Source organism: Haemaphysalis longicornis, unplaced genomic scaffold (assembly GCF_048455015.1).
Source record: "Haemaphysalis longicornis isolate Haplotype H1 unplaced genomic scaffold, Haemaphysalis longicornis Haplotype H1 scaffold_2, whole genome shotgun sequence".
NCBI classification, from domain to species: Eukaryota; Metazoa; Arthropoda; class Arachnida; order Ixodida; family Ixodidae; genus Haemaphysalis; species Haemaphysalis longicornis.
This window is the reverse complement of record NW_027526295.1, coordinates 206,360,546-206,381,121: the sequence shown is the minus strand read 5'-3', so window position 1 is coordinate 206,381,121 and position 20,576 is coordinate 206,360,546. Positions and strand designations below refer to the sequence as shown.

The 20,576-nt window shown below is 50.0% G+C and overlaps 2 protein-coding genes across 2 annotated transcripts in view; both read left to right on the top strand.

The window, feature by feature from the left end:
- LOC144169825 (growth arrest-specific protein 1-like) overlaps nucleotides 1-4,372 on the top strand; it is a 34,555-nt gene extending 30,183 nt beyond the window's left edge. Inside the window, exon 2 of the mRNA XM_077699186.1 lies at nucleotides 2,863-4,372. Within this exon, the coding sequence (XP_077555312.1) occupies nucleotides 2,863-2,896 (34 nt within the window). The 3' untranslated portion in view covers nucleotides 2,897-4,372. The remainder of the gene's footprint in view (nucleotides 1-2,862) is intronic.
- Nucleotides 4,373-10,810: 6,438 nt separating this feature from the next.
- On the top strand, nucleotides 10,811-13,828 carry LOC144168477 (endothelin-converting enzyme 2-like). Its single transcript, XM_077697451.1, has 2 exons — nucleotides 10,811-10,893; nucleotides 11,920-13,828. The coding sequence occupies exons 1-2, from the start codon at nucleotides 10,811-10,813 to the stop codon at nucleotides 13,826-13,828; spliced, it is 1,992 nt and encodes a 663-aa protein (XP_077553577.1).
- The last annotated feature ends 6,748 nt before the right edge of the window (nucleotides 13,829-20,576 follow it).

The window sequence follows — 20,576 nt, the reverse complement described above, 5'->3', positions numbered from 1 at the left end:
GGCGGGAAATTGTAATTACATGGGGTGGTAGCAGTGAGCGGATAACTGCGGTACAGCCCATAATGGCGAAGCAGTGCTCTGCACTTCCAGCTTTCACATGGAGTGGAAGGGCTTTAATTTTTGCCTACAGCGATACTCCTCCTCTTCGATCCCTCTGCAGTTGCAACTATTACGGGCGAGTAAGGTGACTGGCGTGCGTGGAAAGAAAACGGTACTCGATAAAGGACCACTCCTGCGTCTAGCTCCTTTTTCCTTCCCGAGAAATTCGGGGACTAATACAGGAGATGTACGGGACCTATACAACAGTTTAGCGAATTGGCGTCGTTTTTTCTCCATTTAACTACAAAAATTATTCTGCTGTTCGCCAGTCTGGTAGGCCAGAACCGTGCAAGCGGCTCGCGTTCTTTCCTCAATTGACGGCAACCACTTGGCCATTACTCGATTTCGTCTCCCTGTGCGACACCTGAGCCACGAAGACTCTATATACAATCGACCCGAAAGTATAGTATAGCCATTTATTTTGGTAGACATATTGGTCTTTTTTTATTTTTCGCACTTCCATAGCCATTCCACTCGTCCATGCCGACCGGCATTATTTCCTATAGAGACGAGGAAATTGACTTTCGGGGGAAAATGGCGGGAGAAAATAAATAATTAAAAAAGGCGCGTACGTTGAACGGTCAAGGGCGGCCTTCCGAATGGCCGCTACACGAAATTGGACGACGCCCCATCGCTCGATACCACTCGCTCATCCGCGTCTGGCGCGCAATAAACAACACCGAAAGAAAAGTCCTCGAGGACCACCGCGTGTATCGCCAGAGGAGCACCGAAGCGTCAACATAGAAGAAATCGGGAATGAAAAGATAGAAGAAACTCGTCCCGACTGTTGGGCAACCAAACTTCTTCCGTCCAACTGACTATTCCCTCGAAGAACAACAAACGACGCGCAAAGAGTGCAAACAGAGTTTCGCAGAAGAACGTCCGCGATCGCGGGGCGCGAATGCGAAGAGGGGTGAGGAAGATGCTGCGCGGGATGACCCGAACGCCACACGCAGAGGGAGAGAGAAGAGGAGGAGGTCACGAAAATAGCTCATCAACTGCATCACTTCGCGGGCAACGGGACCGCGCGGCGCAGCACAGCGAAGACTTGTTTTGTCTTTGGATACAGGCGGGCCCAATGCCGTCTCCGACAGAGCCTTGCCTTTTCCTCCCGCACACGGAGGCGGTTGCGGCAGCAGGAGTGGGTGGGCTGGCGCCGAATCGTCACCTTCGATATAAGCAGGGTTTAGCCGTTACGTTATCAACGAACGGCCCGCCGCGCGGTGGCGCTTATATGTAAGCTCGGCGAAGTCAGAGGCGTGTCAGGGCACGAACGCCAAACAAGTAATGGCTGGCCAAAAAGAGCCGAGGCATATGGGAAACTCGCGTCTGTCTTTATCTCGAATGTGAGCCACCCTAAGCCCGCTCGCGATGAGCACCTATGGATCTCCGGGAGAGACGGGGGGAACGCCGTCTCGCGTCGCCGCTGCCGATGGAAGCTCACGCGGATGTTCTATATCTGGGATGCGTATACAACCGAGGGAGACCATATAGGGATTCTCCCGTCACATCACTGCAGACGCCACAGAGCACGAAAAAGGTTGCCGCATCGCCGACCAGGGCGATCTGTTTCCGCGCTGGGAGCTTCGAGGTGGCGTACGCGAAAGAAACCCTGAATAGAATGCCTTACCTCCGTAGTTTTGCCGCTGCGTATTTTGCCCCGTATCTCACCCCGCGTTGCCTGTACTTACCTAGTTAACTGTACCGTACGTATTGCACCAAACGCATTGGCTCCCTCAAAATTCTTCTTCAAAAAGAAAAGTCAATATGTGCATATTCTCTTGCCCGCCCTTCATCCAGGAAGGCTGTAACAAAGAAAACTCGTTGTGATTAATGGCGGGTAATGCCACCTTGTCTAAAGTACACACTGTCCTTGCTGTTTGCTGGCGTTCCCGGGTGGGAAGCACAACAAACACTAGCGTGCAGAAATATTACTCGCTCAAACGTAGGTAGGTTTCTAAATTGGAAATTTGATGTCCAGGCTGACGCTTTGTCATGGGAGAAATGGGATGGTGCGAACAATCCTCAGGGCATGACTGCAGACGACGGCATTGATGTAGGCTTAGCAGTTACAGCCGCCACTGCCGTCCCTCCTGTCTCCATTGTTCCGCAAGTGTACAATTTACGGTATTTTTAAGCCACGCCGGTGGTCCAAATCAACCTACCTGGAAAATTTGGCCCCGAGACACCACCTACCTTAGTTCATGAACGACAATAATCTCTCTTATCCTCTGTCCTGTTTTAAACGAAAGTGTTTTATTCCCGTATACACGAAGATTTCGCTGACGTCATGTCCGTCACGGAAGTGACGCCAGTACAACGAAGCAAGCGGTCTGTAAAGGGTGCACCCCTGCACACCGGGTCTTCTTGGGGGGAAGCAACCTTTAGTACTAAAGAGTACGTTATACCAGTGTCCTTACTCTGGTTATACTTAGGGTTGTTCGTTTTCAGGTTTTATATTTTAACACGAAATTCTTTTATGCCGCGATACAGATTTCACTGACGTCATATCCGTCACGGAAATGACGCCAGTACGCTTTTACATAAGCGACCCGCTAGCAGGACGTCCCTCGCCAAGCACACCCACAAGACAGCCGCCGACCTGCAAATCATGCTCAGCTACAGATTTCGCTGTTTTACTAATTCCTATGACCGAGGAATCAACCACAGTTCTTTATTTTTATTTTTTAACCGTTTCAATCAATCAAGTTTGAGCTCAATTAAACATGTTTAGCTCAAAATTGTCGTCTTTTCTCGTTGCAGGAGCACCTCGTACGGCGCACCCGACGTCACGTGACCGGCGGAGCTGCGGGAGCGAGAGTACCCGGAGGACTTGCGGCTTCGATACAGAAGTCGTCGCAAGGCCCCGCTAGGCGTGCGCAAACATCGGCCGCACGCGGCGGGGGGACTGCGGGGCGGATGAATTTGTGCCAAGAAAAGCGGCGGCTGCTTTCGAAGATGGCTCGAGAGAAGGAAGCAGCTCCTTCCAGACACTTCGGCGCCTGCCGCCCGCGTGTGTTTTGTTTGGAACCGTGTCTGAACGGACATGAGTGCGTGTGTGAGTGTGTGTGCGCGCGCGCGCGTGTGGTCGCCGAAGTGGTGGGTATGACGGAACGATCGCCCGTAGTGTGTCTCTTCGGCGCGCGAACCCGCCAAATGCGTCGAAACAGTGTATGTACAGAGTTACCCCGGTGACAGTTTATTGCGAATGTCCCCGCCCCGAACGCCGAAGGGACGAACTGTATTTGTGACTGGATCTCACCGTACAAACTCGGAGCTCAGGGGAATTTCCGGCTGGTTCTAGCTTAAGATTGAACGTCTGGTGAAACTTCTTGAATGTTAGTACGCGGAGATTTGTTCCAGTCGAATAACCTTGACCCCACGTATAGACAGCAACGTTGGCAATAGAAGTAGCACACGTACGCAAAAAAAAAAAAAAAAGTACAGATATTTCACCGTTAACTTTTTTCCAGGAATGACATCTTAACGAGATCTTGATGAGAACTTAACGAATGAGATCTTAAGGTAACCTAAGGCTTGTGCACGCCCCAAAATTTCAGGAAAAAAAGGCTGTTTTTACCCACTCGCTTATATTCAAAAATTTCGTCGCATTCTTCATCTGTGCACGCTTCAAGAAGCAGCCGTAAGAATTGTAAGCTGCCCCACCTGATCGCCCGCCCGTTCTTTAATTTCAGGAGCGTTTGTTCGAGAAGTCCAGAGTCAGCTAAACCTGAGGCACAGGAATGTAATGAACTTCTAGTTAATTAAGAGAGCGGTGCTAAAGCAGCGTGAGCATTTGTGGAACCTTTTACACCGGGAATACAATTGCAGTTCAGGTACATTCGAATTACTTGCGATAGCGCATTGCTTACGAATGCATGAAATTAGTTAGTGGTCTTAGAGGTAATTCTTTGCCTGTAAGTTGACGCTATCGCTTTTTTTATTTTATTTTAGTGGGGCGAATGCACTAGTGACGATAGTTACGACACGGTTGGTACGACCACTCAGGACAAGCATATTCAGTGAGCAGCATGTGCAACATTCGTTGGATAACCTGTAAATATATCCGCCGCATAGCATATAGTACTACCAGGGTATAGCTTAGAAGATGACGCAAATATAGCGACGGCACTGAATGTCTAGGCAAAAGTCATTGGGTTCGAAGAATGAACCGCACAAACGGACGCGTACAGATACTAGCGCTACTAAAGTTGCTAGAACTAGAATATTATGTATTTGCCAATAAAATTCCAAAGCTTGGGTTAAGCCCGTATTTTGTTCTTGTCTTTTTCACTCCTCGAGTGTGTTATTTCCTCAGAATTACGTGAAAATTTTCAGAGGATTCGGTTGCGCAGGTAAGTCCGAGTTCATCTCTACCTCCAACATTGTTGGCTTCTACACTACAATTAGGTCCACTGATCAGGGACCTGTCCATCAGGCGTCATTATTCGTTAAAGACGAGTTCTTACTAAATGAACTTTCTGTGTCCTATAGATGCAATCGTGGTCATTTTATCTTTGTTCGTAACGCTGGTGAGGGAGTAGATGAAAATATTGGGGTCGTAAGAAGGTGGTGAAAAGGTCTAACACCGAAAGAATTTGAAGCCAGCCAGACAAGATGATGGAAATAGGTTGTGATTTGAGAAAAGCCGTAAGGACATATCGGTGTCTAGGGGGGCTGCAAGCCATTTGGGCTATGCTTCAGGTGAAAAGGAGGAATTGGTTAAAAGTTTGTTGACGAACACTTCCTATGATCTTGGGAGGAGTCGGGGGCTACAAACTGAAGAATGGTGCTTACCATTATAACGTCACCACAGAGATTTCAGCGCCATCTTTGAGAAATTTAACAAACTATCTTCGAACGTGTTGGGGGCTAGATTGAAGAGTGAAACTTGGCAGTCATGACGTCACCACATATTTCAGCCCAATCTCGTAGAAATATAACAAACTTATCGAACTATTGTCGAATGTGGCACAATCACGTCCGTACTGCAGATACAGATACCCTAACCATCATGGCTAATTTCTCAATTCAAAGCGGTCTAGCCCAGCCGACATAGCCAATCAGCAGCTCGCGGTCAACATTGCCTTCTTCGATTCCCTCGAGGAATGGGAATTATCCGCGTGACACCCCTTCCGCACTCCACGAAGGCGTCCAAAGCGTCTGCAACGTCTTACACCACCCACCCCCTCCTCTCACCATGGCCTATATATGGTATTCACTGAAATGTTTACCGGACGATTTCTTCGCTTGGCAACACTGAAAACCGCCATGACAGTGCCCGCTGTGCCTGCGCATGCGCTTTGCGCCCGCATCTCGCAAAAAAAAAAAAAAACCAGCGTGAATCGCCTGCTGCGTTTCGACCCGATTATCGGCGGTGGCGTCAACAGGTATATTATTCATCGCACTCACATTATGTGCTGGCGCTCTACTTGCCCTCGAGCGCTTCGCATCCCCGGAGAACGAAACCGCAGCTGCGGACGAAAACGACACGGCGCGCAAGAGGCCGACGCTGCAGTTGCCTGCGACAAGGAATGTCGCCACAAGTGGCCTCAAATGCCTGGTTGAGTACAAGAAACAAATAATTGGTCTGAAGAAACGTTTCACGCGTACGCCGATTTAGATATACGATGGTACTGCAGCAGCTGAAGCATGCGAGGTCTTTTGAGCTGCGCCGTGGTCGCACTGCCCAGCCGGCACAACCGCTGCCGAATCGCATGCAAGCGACCTTTGAACAAGCGTCCGAGCCACCCGGTTTCCGATGCGGCGTGGCAAAATATCTAGCAGATTGGATGCGCGTGGGAGCGGTCGACGCGGCGGGTCATCCGTCAGCCAAATCGGTTCTCGGGGCGGAGACGCGTGCGGGGACGCGCGCTTTTAAATGCAGAGCATTTCAGTAACTCACGATGTCACCCGCGTTGTCCCGTCGTAGTCCGCACCGTCGTTGTCCGCACCCCTCCCCCTACACTATATAAATGAAACACTATCCGGCGCCTGGTTTCGATCCCTCGACCCTGCAGGCGGAACGCAATGTAGATGGTGCTTTACCCACTGCGCCACAAAGCCGACAGAGAATGGGACGCTAGGAACGCGCCTTATATCCTTGACTCATTCAAATTACTGCTGACGAGCGCTCTCTCGTCAGCAGTTGCCACAAGTGCAACAACATTAACGTAACGCAAACTACTTAACGTCGTGCGCCCCCGGAAATGCTCTGCATTTGATCGTGCCCCTCGCGAGTGGGATGTTTCACTGCGTCGCCATGCGAACAGTTTGCCACGCTTTAGTTTCAGTTCTTTCTTTGCTGGGGTGCCGACGAGCGGCGCCACCTCCTCGCACTTCGCCGCGGGAGGATCCGCGGCGGGGGCGAGAGATGGCGCTGGCGTCTCCGCGGCCGCGTCTGCGGCCTCCGCAGGCACCGGCGCCGGCGCGGGGTCATCGCCCTTCTTTAAAAGTTTAGTTCGCACGCCACGCAGGAACAATTTTTTCCGCTCATCTGTTCGACCCTTTAGTGTGGCTTCCGCGCGGCGAAATTTTCGGCAACAATATTTCTGTTATTTTCCTTGAACAGGCGACACACCTTGATTGGCAATCGGCTTTCGCTCGCATACGCATGCGACTTGGCCCATCACGACGCAGCTGCACGCATAAGTAGGCTCTGTAGTATTTACCGCTCTGTCTAGTCTTGCGACGATTTTGACCGTGTCTGGCGATAAGTGGATCGTAGGTTGCTGCACGTAACAGTATTTCGGGTTGAGGTATTACTTCGCGCTCGGTGGGGCATAGTTTGGAACATCATAGTGTGCTTTGCTTTATCTGGCGCCAGCACGGACAACTACGACTACTATCTCGTGGAGCCCAACGTAACCAGCATGCGCCGTCGCCTTAGCAACACAGACGTTTGGGCAGAAGCATGGCGGCGCGTGTGCATGGTTGCCAGCATGCATGCCACGCCAGTGCATACAACCTATAGAGCCATCCTAGCAACTAAGTTACCAGCAGCGACTTCATTCTTACTAAGGCCAGACAGCATCGAGAAGTGCAGCGGTGTTTTCTTTCGACTTGCGTTTGAAGCGAGCATGCGGGCGCTTGTCACGAAAAATGCAAACACGAGCCCTGCTAAATGGCGAAGAAAATTTTTACTTCGAAATCACTACTCTCGTATTTATATGGAGTTCAAGGTCTTAGGTCGTCAATCGGTACCCGCAGCCTGACGTATAGGTTAGATGTCTGGCACGTCGTTTGGCTTAAAATTACGGTTTAATGCTGTTAAGCCTAAAAATTTAGCGCCATTCCACTCTTTGAAGGCGGATGAACAGCGGAACTGTTTGCGGGCTGTTGGATGACCGCAAATTAGTTCAAACCACGCCGGAGAAGCGTTAAGCGGGTTGTAGCCACGCTGACGTTTTTCGTGCATTTTCCGTCTGGTGGTATTCGGGGCCCCGACGGGCATCTCGCTTACACTTGGCGCCCGCGGCCAGATCGTCGTCGGCGATCTCCTTCCGCCGCTTTCTCGGGGAATTTGCCTATTTTTTTTTCTTTATGGGTAGGCTTCCTTGTGCAAGACACAATGTGGGAAAGCCAGGTTACAAAGACCCGGCTTAACCGATCTTTTTAAGGTCAGCTTCACTTATACACACAAATTCATTGCTAAGAAGGCATTCTTTCAGTGGGCATTATGAGCCGTCGTATATCAAGATAAGTGGCGGAGGCGAACAGGAGGCCGAAGGGAGGTGACGGTGTGCCCAAGTGAGGAGGAGGAAAGGAGCGGCATTTCTCGGTCTACGCACGCAAAAAACAGGGTAGTCAGCCTATAACAGCTCCGCTGCAAAATAGGTCTAACAATAGGAATTGACCAAGGCTCTCAGTCATATTAACGGAGAGAAGGCGAAGATGTGAAGACTCCACTGTGTTCTAAAAAAAGTTTATTCCTCTCTCTCGAAGGAAAAACGTTCATGATGCTGACAAGCGCCGTTGCCTCACCTAGCAGCGGAGCAGTCGCCAGCAAGCCAGTGCGTCCTGCACGTCGCAACACAACAAATATGGAATCTGTGCCCGCAAGAAGTATATGTGCATGCTCTGAAGCCTAGAATATTGTTCCAGACTGGCAAGGTTGCACCATACCCGCATAGGTATAGAACAAGAAATGTAAGCTGCAGCTTTCGCACGATATTCCGCCGTTGGAGCGGCCAAACGGTCTGCGGCGCGCTCAGTCTTGCCCGCCGAAGCGTGAATTAGCTCATCAGGACAAAGAGAGCGACAAGTGTATGTATTTCCGGTAGGCGCCTTCACGAAATCATAACATTCGCCCGTAGTTTTGTTTATTCGGGATACGGTGAATGTACCACACGTAATTTGTACCGCCTTTGTCACTCGTGTTCATTGCGCCTGCGCATTGAAGCTCCCCAATCACAAGGGAAATCGTGTTAGGTTTGAGGCTGCAGAATTTTTTCTTTTTATTCGTAGGTCAAATTACTTTTTCTTCTACAAAAATGTTTTGCCACATCACCTGTAATTACCCTGTTATAAAGGTTTTAGTTCCGCCGTGTATCCCTACCAGAAAAAAATACCAAGAAAAAAGACAGGGCGCACGTGAGCGTGTGCCTCGTGAGGAGCGCCCGGTGTCGGCCAGATCGATTTTCGAGAGCATTCTACCCAGCGTTCGTGGCGTCGTCTCTCGCGTGCTGTTCTCATCGCCAGTACACGTGCGTTCGGGCCTGAAGTGGGGAGCACAGACGCCGAGTTGGCGATACAGACGCCGAGCTCGCGAAGCCGGTTGTCGCCGGTTCTGGCGCGTGCTAACGCGGTCCACTTCGGGGGATATGTGAAAGGCTGCGGACAAAACGATCCGGGCCTGCCAGTGATGGAGAACTTTCAGCGGCAAGTTCAGAAATCTATGGGAGGTGCAAAAGACGGGTCTCCGGCGAAGGGAGAGGGGCCGCCAGCCCTGCTGTTTCTCGAGCCTTGCACCACTAGTGCAAGCTGCACCTTTTTTAGATGCGGCGCATCTCTTGCTCTGAGGCATGTCCCTCCTGCGTCGGCGGCGGCGGCGTCCGTCCGCAGCCCTCCTCTGTTCGCCTCTCCCCCAGCTGTGTGCAACACTCTCACTCCGGCGCATTAGCATAACGACAGCTGGCACGCTTGGTTGGCGCGCGCTTCGATGCGTTAACGCTGCGTTAACAGCTGCTCCGGTGCGCATGTGCGCGCATGCGCTACTTTCCTCCGCGGTCTCATCTCCTTCAAGCGCTGTGAACATAAAGCGGGTGTCGCGCTGGGTGGTGGCCGCTAAAACACGTGTACTCTCTCATTTCGCGTATGCATGTGCATGAAAATGTAAAATTGCCTCCATCGTCCCGTGTATGACAACATCCGTATGTGATGGAAGGCATCCTACGCGTTCACAATACGTTTCACGTGATGTAGAGAATCAACCCAATGGAAACGCCAATTGAACCCCCAGATGCGCCGCATCACACCATGGTTCCCTCGCGGGGAGATAGAATTTTTTTTTTTTTGAACCTACACGCTATAGGCTCAGGGCGGAGCCTACAGCCCCGTTTCATTGCCGTCTGGCGCCATGCAGGAAAGGGCACAAAATACTCCTCTTAGATGCATAATGCTTATGTGACTACATTCCCGATAAGAAAAGACATGTCGCGAGCATCCACCTCCTTATCCAGTGCACATGGGGTAACCACCCTCATAAAATTTCCCTTTGAGATTCCGCCAACATTGTGGAAACATCAATTCGCAGTGACCACCCTTTCTACAGCACCACCTTTCAAGGCCGGTTTTCTTGAAAATAGGCCTTCGCCCATGGTTCGCAAGAAAAAACCGCCTTTAGCCACGAAATACCACACGTTGGGATTGGCCGAAAAGCAAGGAGTAGTTATTTTATATCAGAGCTGACCTCACCCAAAGTACCCCCCTTGGCTACTCGTATGTGATGATACCGTGACACAACGAACCGCACTTCAGAGTCGGTTAGGTATGAGATCGCGAACTTGCTAGCCAAGAAGTAAGCAAGCATGGCGAATTCCTATCAAAAAGCGCCTGCGCTCCCAACGGTTTTCCGAGCAGCCAGGAACAGTTTATTAATACCGGAACGAATTTTTTCCTTCCCTAACTCACAATCGCACCCCTGGCAATCCTGTTCTCAGATAAGCTTTTTAAATCAATGAATGAATCAATCAATCAATTCAATGCAGCTTCGCCATTGGCTACAAGATAGCGCTGTCGGCCCGAGAGCAACGGACGGATAGGCTGTACTCTTGATTCGCCATTAACTGCATATAACGTTGTCTACACGGCCAATGTCCCAGGATGGGTATGCAACATATCTCACGCCACGTGACCACCCGACACTACATATGGGAAGGAGTCGCGCGGCAAGTTTGGGAACGCTTGTAAAATGATTCTACACATGCTAGGATCCTCAGCTACTCAGTGCGGTCTCTCCCTTTCCCCTCCCTCTTTTTTTCTCCTTACCAGCTGTCTCTTTTTACAAAGGCTTGGGCCTTTTGCTAAACATTCGAGGGATCAGCCTTTCTCGCCATGGGGCGTTACGAAATTGGCTTGATTCAACACGTGCCGCCTTCGAAGGTGAAGAAGAATAAGCGTGATCACGCACTACGTGCTCACCCTCACGCACATTCCGATAGCTCAGCCGTCCCTCGGTCGCTCAGCTAACGCTGCCGTTTTCGGTTGCCCGATGGATGCCTTCCTCGATGACTCCGATCCGCCCACCGCTTTCGACACTCCCACCGGTTTGCGTCTGGAATCGTCCGAGGAAGAGTCAGCTGAGCCCAGAGCGGCGACGGTATCTACCTCTTCCGGAAGCCACGTCCGGCAGACCAACCTCCAGTCGGCAGGGCACCCGAAACCTTCCGGCGTTGCAAAACCGACCGCCACCACCTGGAAGACGTCAAGAGCAAAGCGGCATAATTCGCGCTTGGAGCACGGGCACCGCTCAAGAATGGACAGAAGCGACGGTGTCGCTTTCGAACTCCAATATCCGCCAAGGAAATTTTCAACAACCGAAGACAACACAGTGAGTTCTTCATCCGTTCCGGCCCGGCAGGGTACAGCCAGTGATAGTATTCGCCGAACCACAATTGAAGACAAAAAAACAACCAACGAGCTCCTCTCAGACTCGATCAGCGAGGAAAGCTTACGAGCTAGAGAATTCTCGCGGTCGGAAAAGGGTAAGGGGAACGACCGAGGCTCAGTGCGAAAACGACCGGTGGATGTCGATGCAGGTGAGGGTTCTTCGAGCTGCCAGCCATCCGAAATCAATACCTCTTGCATGCAACGTCCACTGGTGAGGCAGCCAAGACCATCGGGTATAGTCACGATTTCGCCAGAGCGTGAAATGACGCCACTTATTAAATCGACCGGCAGGAGGAGCTCCCGCCTTAACCACCGGGAGAAACCTCGGCGGCCTGTCGTAAAGGCCCAAGTTCAATCAACCGGTAGTTTCATGCTCGATGACGCAGAAGAGTCACGCAAGAGCAACGGGAGGCAGGCGACGGGCAAAGAGGCCACAAGCTTGTCTGTACCCTGCGGCAGCACGAACCGCCATTCTACGGTGACTCCTGGCTCCCCTGAACCAGAACATATTGTCGTACAAAGCAACGAAGGTTTCGTCCTCGAAAGCTGGCGGCGTATTTTGACCAGAGAGAGGCTTCTCTACCCCCTCGCATTCTCGCTCAGCCTCGTGTTCATGCTAGTGCTCACCATTCTCACCTCTCCACTGAATGCGTCACCTGGTCGCACTAAACTAGCCAGGGGGCTCTATCACTCCACTTGCGTCTCCGCCAGCTGCCTCCAGAACGCGGTGTACCTTAACCAACTGCTCTCCTGGGAAGAAGTGAACCCATGCGATGATTTCTACGCCTTCGTCTGCCAGCACTGGACGAGCTACTCATACCCATCGTCAGGGACCTACCCCGTGTCAGCCGATGACGACTACGTGGCCTACCTTGAGAGGCGGCTGCTCGCCCTGCTCCAGGACGAGTCCCAGACCACCAAGGCGCTACAGCCGTTGCAGGACCTGTACGAGAAGTGCGCAGACGTCGGACGCGCGGGCGGCGAAGGCTGGAATTCGTTGCTGGAGCTCATGTTCAACGTGTCCCTCGAGGGTTTCCCGTTCACACCACCCGTGCGGAAAAGCATGTCTGTATGGAAGGCAGCAGCGAACATCTTGCGCAAGACCGGCAGCTCTGCCCTACTCAGCGTTCGCATCGGCTCCCATCCGTGGGCGAATAGGGACGTCGTGTCAGTTGGTGCTCCCGAGATGCTAACATCCGGGGGCAGCGTGGACTTGAACGAAGCGGCCCACCTCTACACGACGGCCGCTTTTTCGGCAATAAGGACACTTAGGAAAGACTTCCTGCCGCCGTCTCTTGCCCTGAGCGTCGTCAAGCTCGCAACGAAGATCGAGGAGCTAATCATGCTATCGCCGAAGGAGGACAGCCCAGTGCTCTACAATCTAAAATCAACGCCGGAGCTGCTCAACTTCATTGGCGAGGTGTTCCGAGGACTAAACGGGACACCCTTTACCGGGCAGGATTCGGACGTGCTAGTCTTTACCCCCGGCGTCGTTAGTGGAATATTGGAGATCGTCAGGAAGGCCGAAGCTCATACCGTGATGAATTATCTCGGAGTGCGACTGATGATCGAGACGTCTCCGTTTCTTCCGCACGCTAATTTAACCGATTCTTACGGCGCCCTCCTCTACGGCAAACGTCGAGGCATTCTACCACGCTGGCAGCTATGCATCCGAGTCATTGACAGGGCGCTGTTCCCTCTAGTTGTCTTCTCCCTGTTTACCGACCTTAAGCTTCATGTCTCCATGAGAAGGTTTGTTGATCTAGTCTACGAAGTTATTGCGGAATTCTCACGCGGCATTAACAACTCTGCGCTCTTCGAGGCCCGCTCCAAAATCGCTATCCGGAATTTGATCTCTTCTATCCAGACACGTGTGCTGGGCCCTCCCTGGATTAGCAGCGGCGCACAGGTCGACGCCTTCGTCAATAATGTTCCCACGATCACGGGTGCCAGGGGAGGCCTCGAGTCTTACGTTGCCACTTACGAGTACACCTTCATTGAAGCGCTGAAGCGCGCTTCCAGTCAACGCTGGAGCCGTTCCGCGTTCGCTGCAGACTGTTGGTTTGAGCCGAACCCTAGGACCATCTATGTACCGCTTCTTGTGTTTAACGTAACGCAAGCCTTCGACAACAACATCGACGCCTTGCAGCTGTCGAGAGTGGGGCTGCGCCTGGACCGGTGTCTTTTCGATGCACTGATAACTGAAGGAAATTCGAGCAACGGCACCACCGGCTGGCTTACCGAGGATACTCGCTCTAAACTGCAGGAGGTGGAAGGATGCTTCGGCCCCCATGGAGCGCAGCCTGGCTTACACAGGGTCCTGGATTCCCTTTCGGCCCACTTTGCGTACACGCACTTCGAGAAGAGCATGAAGACTTCGGACAAGGTGCTCGCCCTGCGGCTTCCCGGTGGTCGAGTGTTGAGCGAGTCGCAGCTTTTCTTCGTCTACCTCATGCTCCAGATGTGCGAAAAGGGCGATCGCGTCAGCATGAGCAGCAACCCCTTTCTCGCCGGGCGGCAGTTGTTAGTTGCACTGCGTAACGGCGGGGACTTTTCGAAGGTCTACAACTGCCCCGCAGACTCTGGCATGAATCCCTCGCGAAAATGCGCCGCCGCTTGAACGTGGCATTGCGAGTTAATTGTCCCCGCCTTTTTAGAGAACTGTGATAATTTTGCGCCAGGAATTTAACTGGAAAAGCAAGGACTCTGCGATAGCTTGCCATAGAAGAGTGAAAGGGAAATTTACTGATGGTTGTTTAGGTGATCAGTGAGTTCGTTTATATACGTATGCTAGCCTATACATTCCTGCCAGTTTCCTACTAGAACTCGTCCACAGTCGGTTGGTGCGCAGCATTTCGAGGGCACTGGCATTTTATGTTAAGGAAATAAAGTTATAGGCTACAAGCGGCCTTCACAAAATCTTTTTGATTTGACTAACAAGATACTTAGATGCCCGTACGCACTGTCGCTGTAAATGGAACGTCGACCTAACCAGTGACTCCGCGTAATCTATGAAACGCCAGAGTTGGTTGTGATGTCAGCGTATTATTACGAGAACATTAGTCGAAAGGTCCGCCGGCAGTCCAGCTTTGTCGATGTAACTGAGAAGACAAGCTGGCTGACGTCGCATAAAATAAAAGTAAAGCAATCTATTTGAAGAAAAACGGTAAATTTGGGTCTGGGTGGGAATCCCCACCGAAGCACAAGTCGAACGCGCCACCTCACTTCCATGGCTCAAGCTATCTGAAGATGGACATAGTGAATGCGTTGTAGACATCTATTGTGAAATTGGCGATCGAGACATTTCGGGAAATAAACATAACTAATTTGAGCTTACTAATTACGGACGCAGCAATATGGCGAGTAGAGAGTGAGCGGGAAAGACGCACGTTTATTGAGTCCCGTGGGTTGGTGGTGTGTCATGGCCGCCGTCTTGAGTTTAGCGGCGACGATGGCAGCCCGAGTGACGCGTACTTTTTGGGCTTCCGACTCCGAGCTGCCCAGCGCACCCTCCCCGCCGCTCATCAAGGGATCTCTGTGTGTTCCCGCTAAATGCCCTCTTTGTTTGGCGATGAGAAGATTCCGTTTCGTTGTGGGTACAAGCCCGCCACTTCCTGTACGCACCCAACGCCGCCTATAGTTTTCACTTGTAACAATTCTTCTGTTACGAGAAACCCGTTATTCGCCCTCAGAAGCGTAATCGGTAGAACCACGGGTTCCGGGTTGCGTATTTCCAAACGCTTCGCTGCACAGCGCACCCACGTGGCATGTCTGTTCTCGCGATGTAAAACGGTAATTCAACGTGATCATTGGCTGCGCCCAAGCCTAAAGCGACCTAAAACATACCAAATCACCATTATTAACAAAAACAAAGCGTAGATTTGAGATCTAAAAAAAATTATATTTAAGAAAATATACGCAATTGAAAAAAAAATAACCCATGAGATAGACCTGCTGGGGCTCGAACCCAAGGCGTCAGCGCCAGCACTCAGTGCTCTACGTCAAGGCTACAGAGCCAGAACGGTGGGTTTGTTTTAGCAGGAGCCTAAAAGAATAGCGCGCGCAGTGACATCACACGTCACGTGCGTGCTCTGTGCAGCGAAGCGTTTGGAAACACGCTTCCGGGTTCGAGCCCCAGCAGTGGAGAAAATTTTCCCACAAACTATGATTTCTTTTTTTTTACAGTTATATATATTGTTGACTCAATCAACTCAAAAGAATGCATAGTATGCATTCTTTTCGTAAATAAGGGTGATTTGGTATCTTTTCTGACTGTTAGGGGCGGGCGTGGCATAGGAACACGTTTAATTAACTTTCTGCGTCGCACTGGCTTGTACATATCTCGAAACGGGATATCGCGAACGCGTTTATGTGTCAGCCTAACGTTAATGGCACCATCATGCGGCGCTCCACTGAAACCTGCGCTCGTATACGCGGCGGCTTCTACATATAGTGAATGGCGATGCGGAGGCCGGTATGTGCCGGACTGGCGTTAGGCCTAACGTTTTGATTTGACCTCTAACATCAACCGGCATCTGCATCTTGACGCACAGTTGGTTGTTTTGCACGACGTAAAGCTCGGCGTTATGACTACGTAGCATTAGGCCTAGATACAGGTTTAACAAGGGCTATGGGGCATGGCTCTCTGTCATAGTAACAAAGAGAAGAAAAAGACGTGAAAGGAAAGGATGACGATGATAATGAGAAGACACATTCGGCAATTGGGCGCTAATCCTCTCGCGTTCACTACATAATAAGGAGTGATTACACGTCATCGTAAACCTTTGCAGCGAATATGTTTACCTTTGCCCCTAATACACCGATCGTATAGGCGTGCACGCGTAGAAAACAATATGCGCCACCCCGTGCTTCCTTGAAGCTAGCTGAACAGTGGGCAGTCCCCTCTACACGCGGGCAGGACCACCTGTTTCACTTCATCACGTGACATAGCCCCTGGACGAGGGCGACCATCCATCTTTCCCAGGCACTTTTCTGACGGCAAGCATAACGTTTCGCTTCGAGGCCTAACGACGTTACCAGGTACCGGCAGCAAAGAGTAGACTCTAATGACAGACTCTAATGACAGACTCTAATGACAGACTCTAATGAGTAGACTCTAATGACAAAGACAGACTCTAATGACTTTTACAGAAAATACACGTCACGAACACATGAATATGGGTTTAGGCAGGTAATATATACAAAGCCAAAAACTCGCACAAACTACGGGCACCAGAAATTGAGCTACCAGATTCCTAACATTTTAAACAGTCACCCCGCAATTTTAACCATGGCACAAGATGCTAAATCTGAACAAGGATTTAAGAGGAAATTAGACATGTACCTTTTGGAATTGCAGTAAAAAACGTGTATTTCAACTTTTGTTTCTTTTAGAAACTTTGAGGTATTTTTTTTTTCCGCTGTATGAAATCTTTTTACTGTATTATTGTTTGTTTATGAAAACTGAGAACTGTCTTTTTTTTGTTCTTTCTTGCTGTGAATTCTTGAATTCTACTCATTGTTTCCTGAAATCCGAGAGCTGATGTGTATGTTTTTTCCTAGTGGAATTGTCATTGTAATTATTGTCTTTCTGTAAACTGAAAGCTGATTTTCTATGTGTTAGTTGTGTGCATTATTTTGTTAATTTTTATTGTCACAAAGTACGTGCCATTTCCCGCAGAGTCGCGCCAACACGTGGGGGGGGGGGGAGGGGGACGTCACCTTGTCAGGCTTTTTTTTTTTTTTTTCCTGTAGCCTTTTTGACCGTCCCCCTCGACAACTGTATAGCCAGTCTTGTACATGGTGTCGCAATAAACTTTCAACAACTTTCAACATTGCTTGGCACGTCCATAGGCACTGCGTTAAGGCGACCTCTGTTAGGCTCGGACTTCCCGCACAGCTAAGCCTAACAAGGGCGCATACCCACAAAGGGGTTTTGGTCAACGTTTAGTACTCTGAGATTTTTAGTTTCGCGCGAGTGCACATACTGACGTATTAGAACGTACACCCGCAGAGCAGAACGTGTACCCGTACAGGTGTATTGGCGCTTACCTCTGGTTTTTTTCTCGAGCTAATCCCAATACTCACAGCGTTATATTGGTTGATTGATTGTAGGGTTTAACGCGCCGACGCAACGCAGGCGATGAGGCGCGCCGTAGTGGAGGGCTCCGGATTAATTTTGACCACCTGGGGATCTTTAACGTGCGCCGAAATCTCGGACACACGGGCGTTTTCGCTTTTCGCCTCCATCAGAAAAGCGGCCGCCGCGGCCGGGACAGCGTTATATACGCGTAGAGGAGTATATACACGTACATTATACATGTCTATAGTGCAACGCTTTTCCCGGGATTTTCTGTTACTTGTTAGTTCCAAAACTCGCAAATGTGAGCAAGACATAGCACACAGCGCATACTATCTGATGTTCAAATCAGAGACGCATGACACCGCCTGTGAGGATGTCACTGGTGTAAACACCAGTGACAGAATGCTAATTTTCACAGCTATAAACACTACCCATAGAAACTCCAGAGCACTCATGGATACCTTCATGTAGCGGTACTTCGAAAGGCAGAGACAAGAATGAGACACCAGTGAAAATCGACGGCGACTTAAATGCAGACTTTGCAAAAAGCGGTAAGATCTCGGGCCTTTTCCTTGCACCACTCGGGACTCCCATGCTACAACGACCACAATCATCCCACCACGTGGTACAGGCAGTTTTTGGGTTTGGTCTTGGCGTGCAGAAAGCGATCGCCATAACCAGTCCCACACAGCAATAAAACATCCCATGTCCGATCAGCATGGTGTAGTGGTGTCGCAACAGCTTCTCGGGACATACATTTTTGCAGGGTAAGGATGGCGCATCAGTTCATTGCTTTTATATAGACTGTCAGGGCATGCCCATGCGCAGAAAAAGTGCAGATTGCACATATATAACTCCTATAGTTTCAGTGCAACGAAGCTGTGATTGTCATTTTACAATCCTCCTGAGCGGGTACTCGCGAATTGAGGGGGAGCGATTTGGCCGTTAAATGCCTCGGAAGAGAGGCTCGCTTACCTTTGAACTTCTGATCGTAGCTGCCGTCAGCACTGACAAATCTGTCTGCGTGGATATATGCGCAGGTTGCGCAGGTTGCGCAGGCGGTTTTTGTGACAAACGCCGGATTCACGAAAGACCCCGCAAGAAAAGCGACGCTGACAGCTTAGCCAAGAAAAAGACGAAATTACAGACAGAATTCGTCTTTGGTGATTGTCTTTAAATGCGAAGCGTTCTTTGGCCCCGGAAATTTGCCCGAAGCACTACCTCGCGGGTGATCACGAACGGAGATCCGTAAATCCTTACAAGAGAAAAATCCTGTAGTGCGAGTACTGTGAGTGCGAGTAGTGCGCACAGGGCGAGTAGTGCGAGTAATGAGAATAGTGGAAGCGGTGTGAGTAGGAGTATGCGGGGCGTCAATACTAACGCTTGCATCACTGCCATGATACCCATGGACCATTTACAGACAAGTAGATGATGGCTCGCGTAAGAGACTACAGGGCGGCTCATAGAGAGCCAGCCGAACACCGTAAAGGGGGTTAGCCAGTTAATGGCTTACAACAATAAAAAAAAAAGAAAATCATTGGGGAGATACTATTTACTCGGTAATTATCCCGTAGTTAGTAGATTTAGTAGCTGAATCGTCTTCGTCGCGTTTTCATTTCGGGCAATGGCGAAGCAGTTGACTGCCCCAGTGCAGCTGAAACCAGAAAATGTTATCAGTGTGTGTTTTGTTGTTACTATGTTTGAAGCCGGTCGTGACAGCCGGAGTTAGGATATCTCTTTCTTTACTCGGTTTTATTTATTGTTTCGGTTATGCCTTTATCTCGCCTCTCCTCGGCGCTTTTTCGTAACTCAGTCAGTGTCTTTCCCTGTATTCTTCTTGTTTTGCATATGCTTGGCGACACTAGAGAGAGCGCTTGGCAGAGTCTTTCTTAATATTTTGCCTTTATTCGGCTTCTGTCTCACCTCTTTGGTGCGTTTATGTCATCCCAATCTTCTATGCATTTCTGTAAACACCGTTTCCACGTGAAGTTTTGATTAAAAGAAGGTCGCAATTTGTGTTCATCCACTTGTGTTCGGCCTTAACTCCGTGCAAGGCTAAATGAGCGCTAAGTAGTCTGGACATGCATGAACCAACCATGTCAGCAGTGGTAGTAGTTTGGAAAGGTTTTGCCTAACTATATTTCGTCTTGACGCGCTTTTATAGAAGGCGCTAGCGGTTTTTCGGCCCACGAAAAGCGCGGATGAAAAGTTCCACTGAACACCCCTAATACCCATGTACCCGGCTCAGGAATAGCACGCATTAGCAGGGGCGCACTGCCAGACGTATCAACGTACCTCTGATGCGATAGGAATTACCTGGATGGCACATGGCCCACGGAGATAAAGTTTAATCCTAGAGTAGTGTTCCGTGCAGCATACTGATGGGGCGTCATACCTAAAAGCCTCCCCAGTCTATATTGTCGTAAAAAATGGTGTGCTCTTTTGCGATCCCAAAGTAATATCTTTAAATGGGGGGAGGACTTACTGGTTGGACGAGAGGAACGCGATTAGGAAACTGATGAGAAGTGTGTTCCATGCGAGGAGCTACGTAGAGCGCTAGCACGAGTGAGCCTAAGAGACTGGCCAAACCTAATGGTGATGAGGATACATTAAGGGCAGAGTAACTAAATGACAAATCATGGTAAGCGTGCGAGGCGTGACTGAAAAGGTATACTTCGATTAGTGTTAGGTGAATGTTTGAGAGAAACGACGGAAAGTGTTACAGGAAGTTCGGTAGAGTTTCAGGAGGACGACCGGCTAACGAGGACCCTGGGAAGACAGGGACGAGCGTACAAGCGCGGATAGTTACGAGACCGAGAACAAAGGTGAGTGACGTGGCCTGGGACATCGAGCTTGCGGAAGAGCTCGTCAAAGCGGGTAACGATCTCAGTGACCAACTATGTAGCAAAAACTGCGAGTATAGGGGCTTCTGTTAAAAATCCTTTTTTTTTAATGCGTAGCATTCTTTGCCGAGTATCCCCCGGCCAGGACGATGCAGAGCCCTGATTTTGCACAAAAATGCAGAATGGTTGGAAGTAACACCCTGATTTTGCACGAAAATGCAGAATGAGAGCAAGTAACGCCCTGATTTTGCCCAAAAATGCAGAATGGGTGGAAGTAACGCATTTAAACGGAATTTTGAAAAACCAAAAAAATAAAAAAATAGAAATAGATGACTTTATTCTAGCATGAAGTCGAAGAGAGTCCACATTGCTAGAATAAAGCCATCCATTTCGATTTTTCTTCATTTCCTGTTTTCTTGAATTCCTTTTAACAAATTATTTCC

Excerpts from the sequence above, each read along its gene's own strand:
- LOC144168477 (XM_077697451.1), top strand. The coding sequence starts at position 10,811 with ATGGATGCCTTCCTCGATGACTCCGATCCGCCCACCGCTTTCGACACT. Across the intron at positions 10,894-11,919 it reads CTGGAATCGTCCGAGGAAGA|CTGCCTCCAGAACGCGGTGT; the intron begins GTCAGCTGAGCC and ends CGTCTCCGCCAG.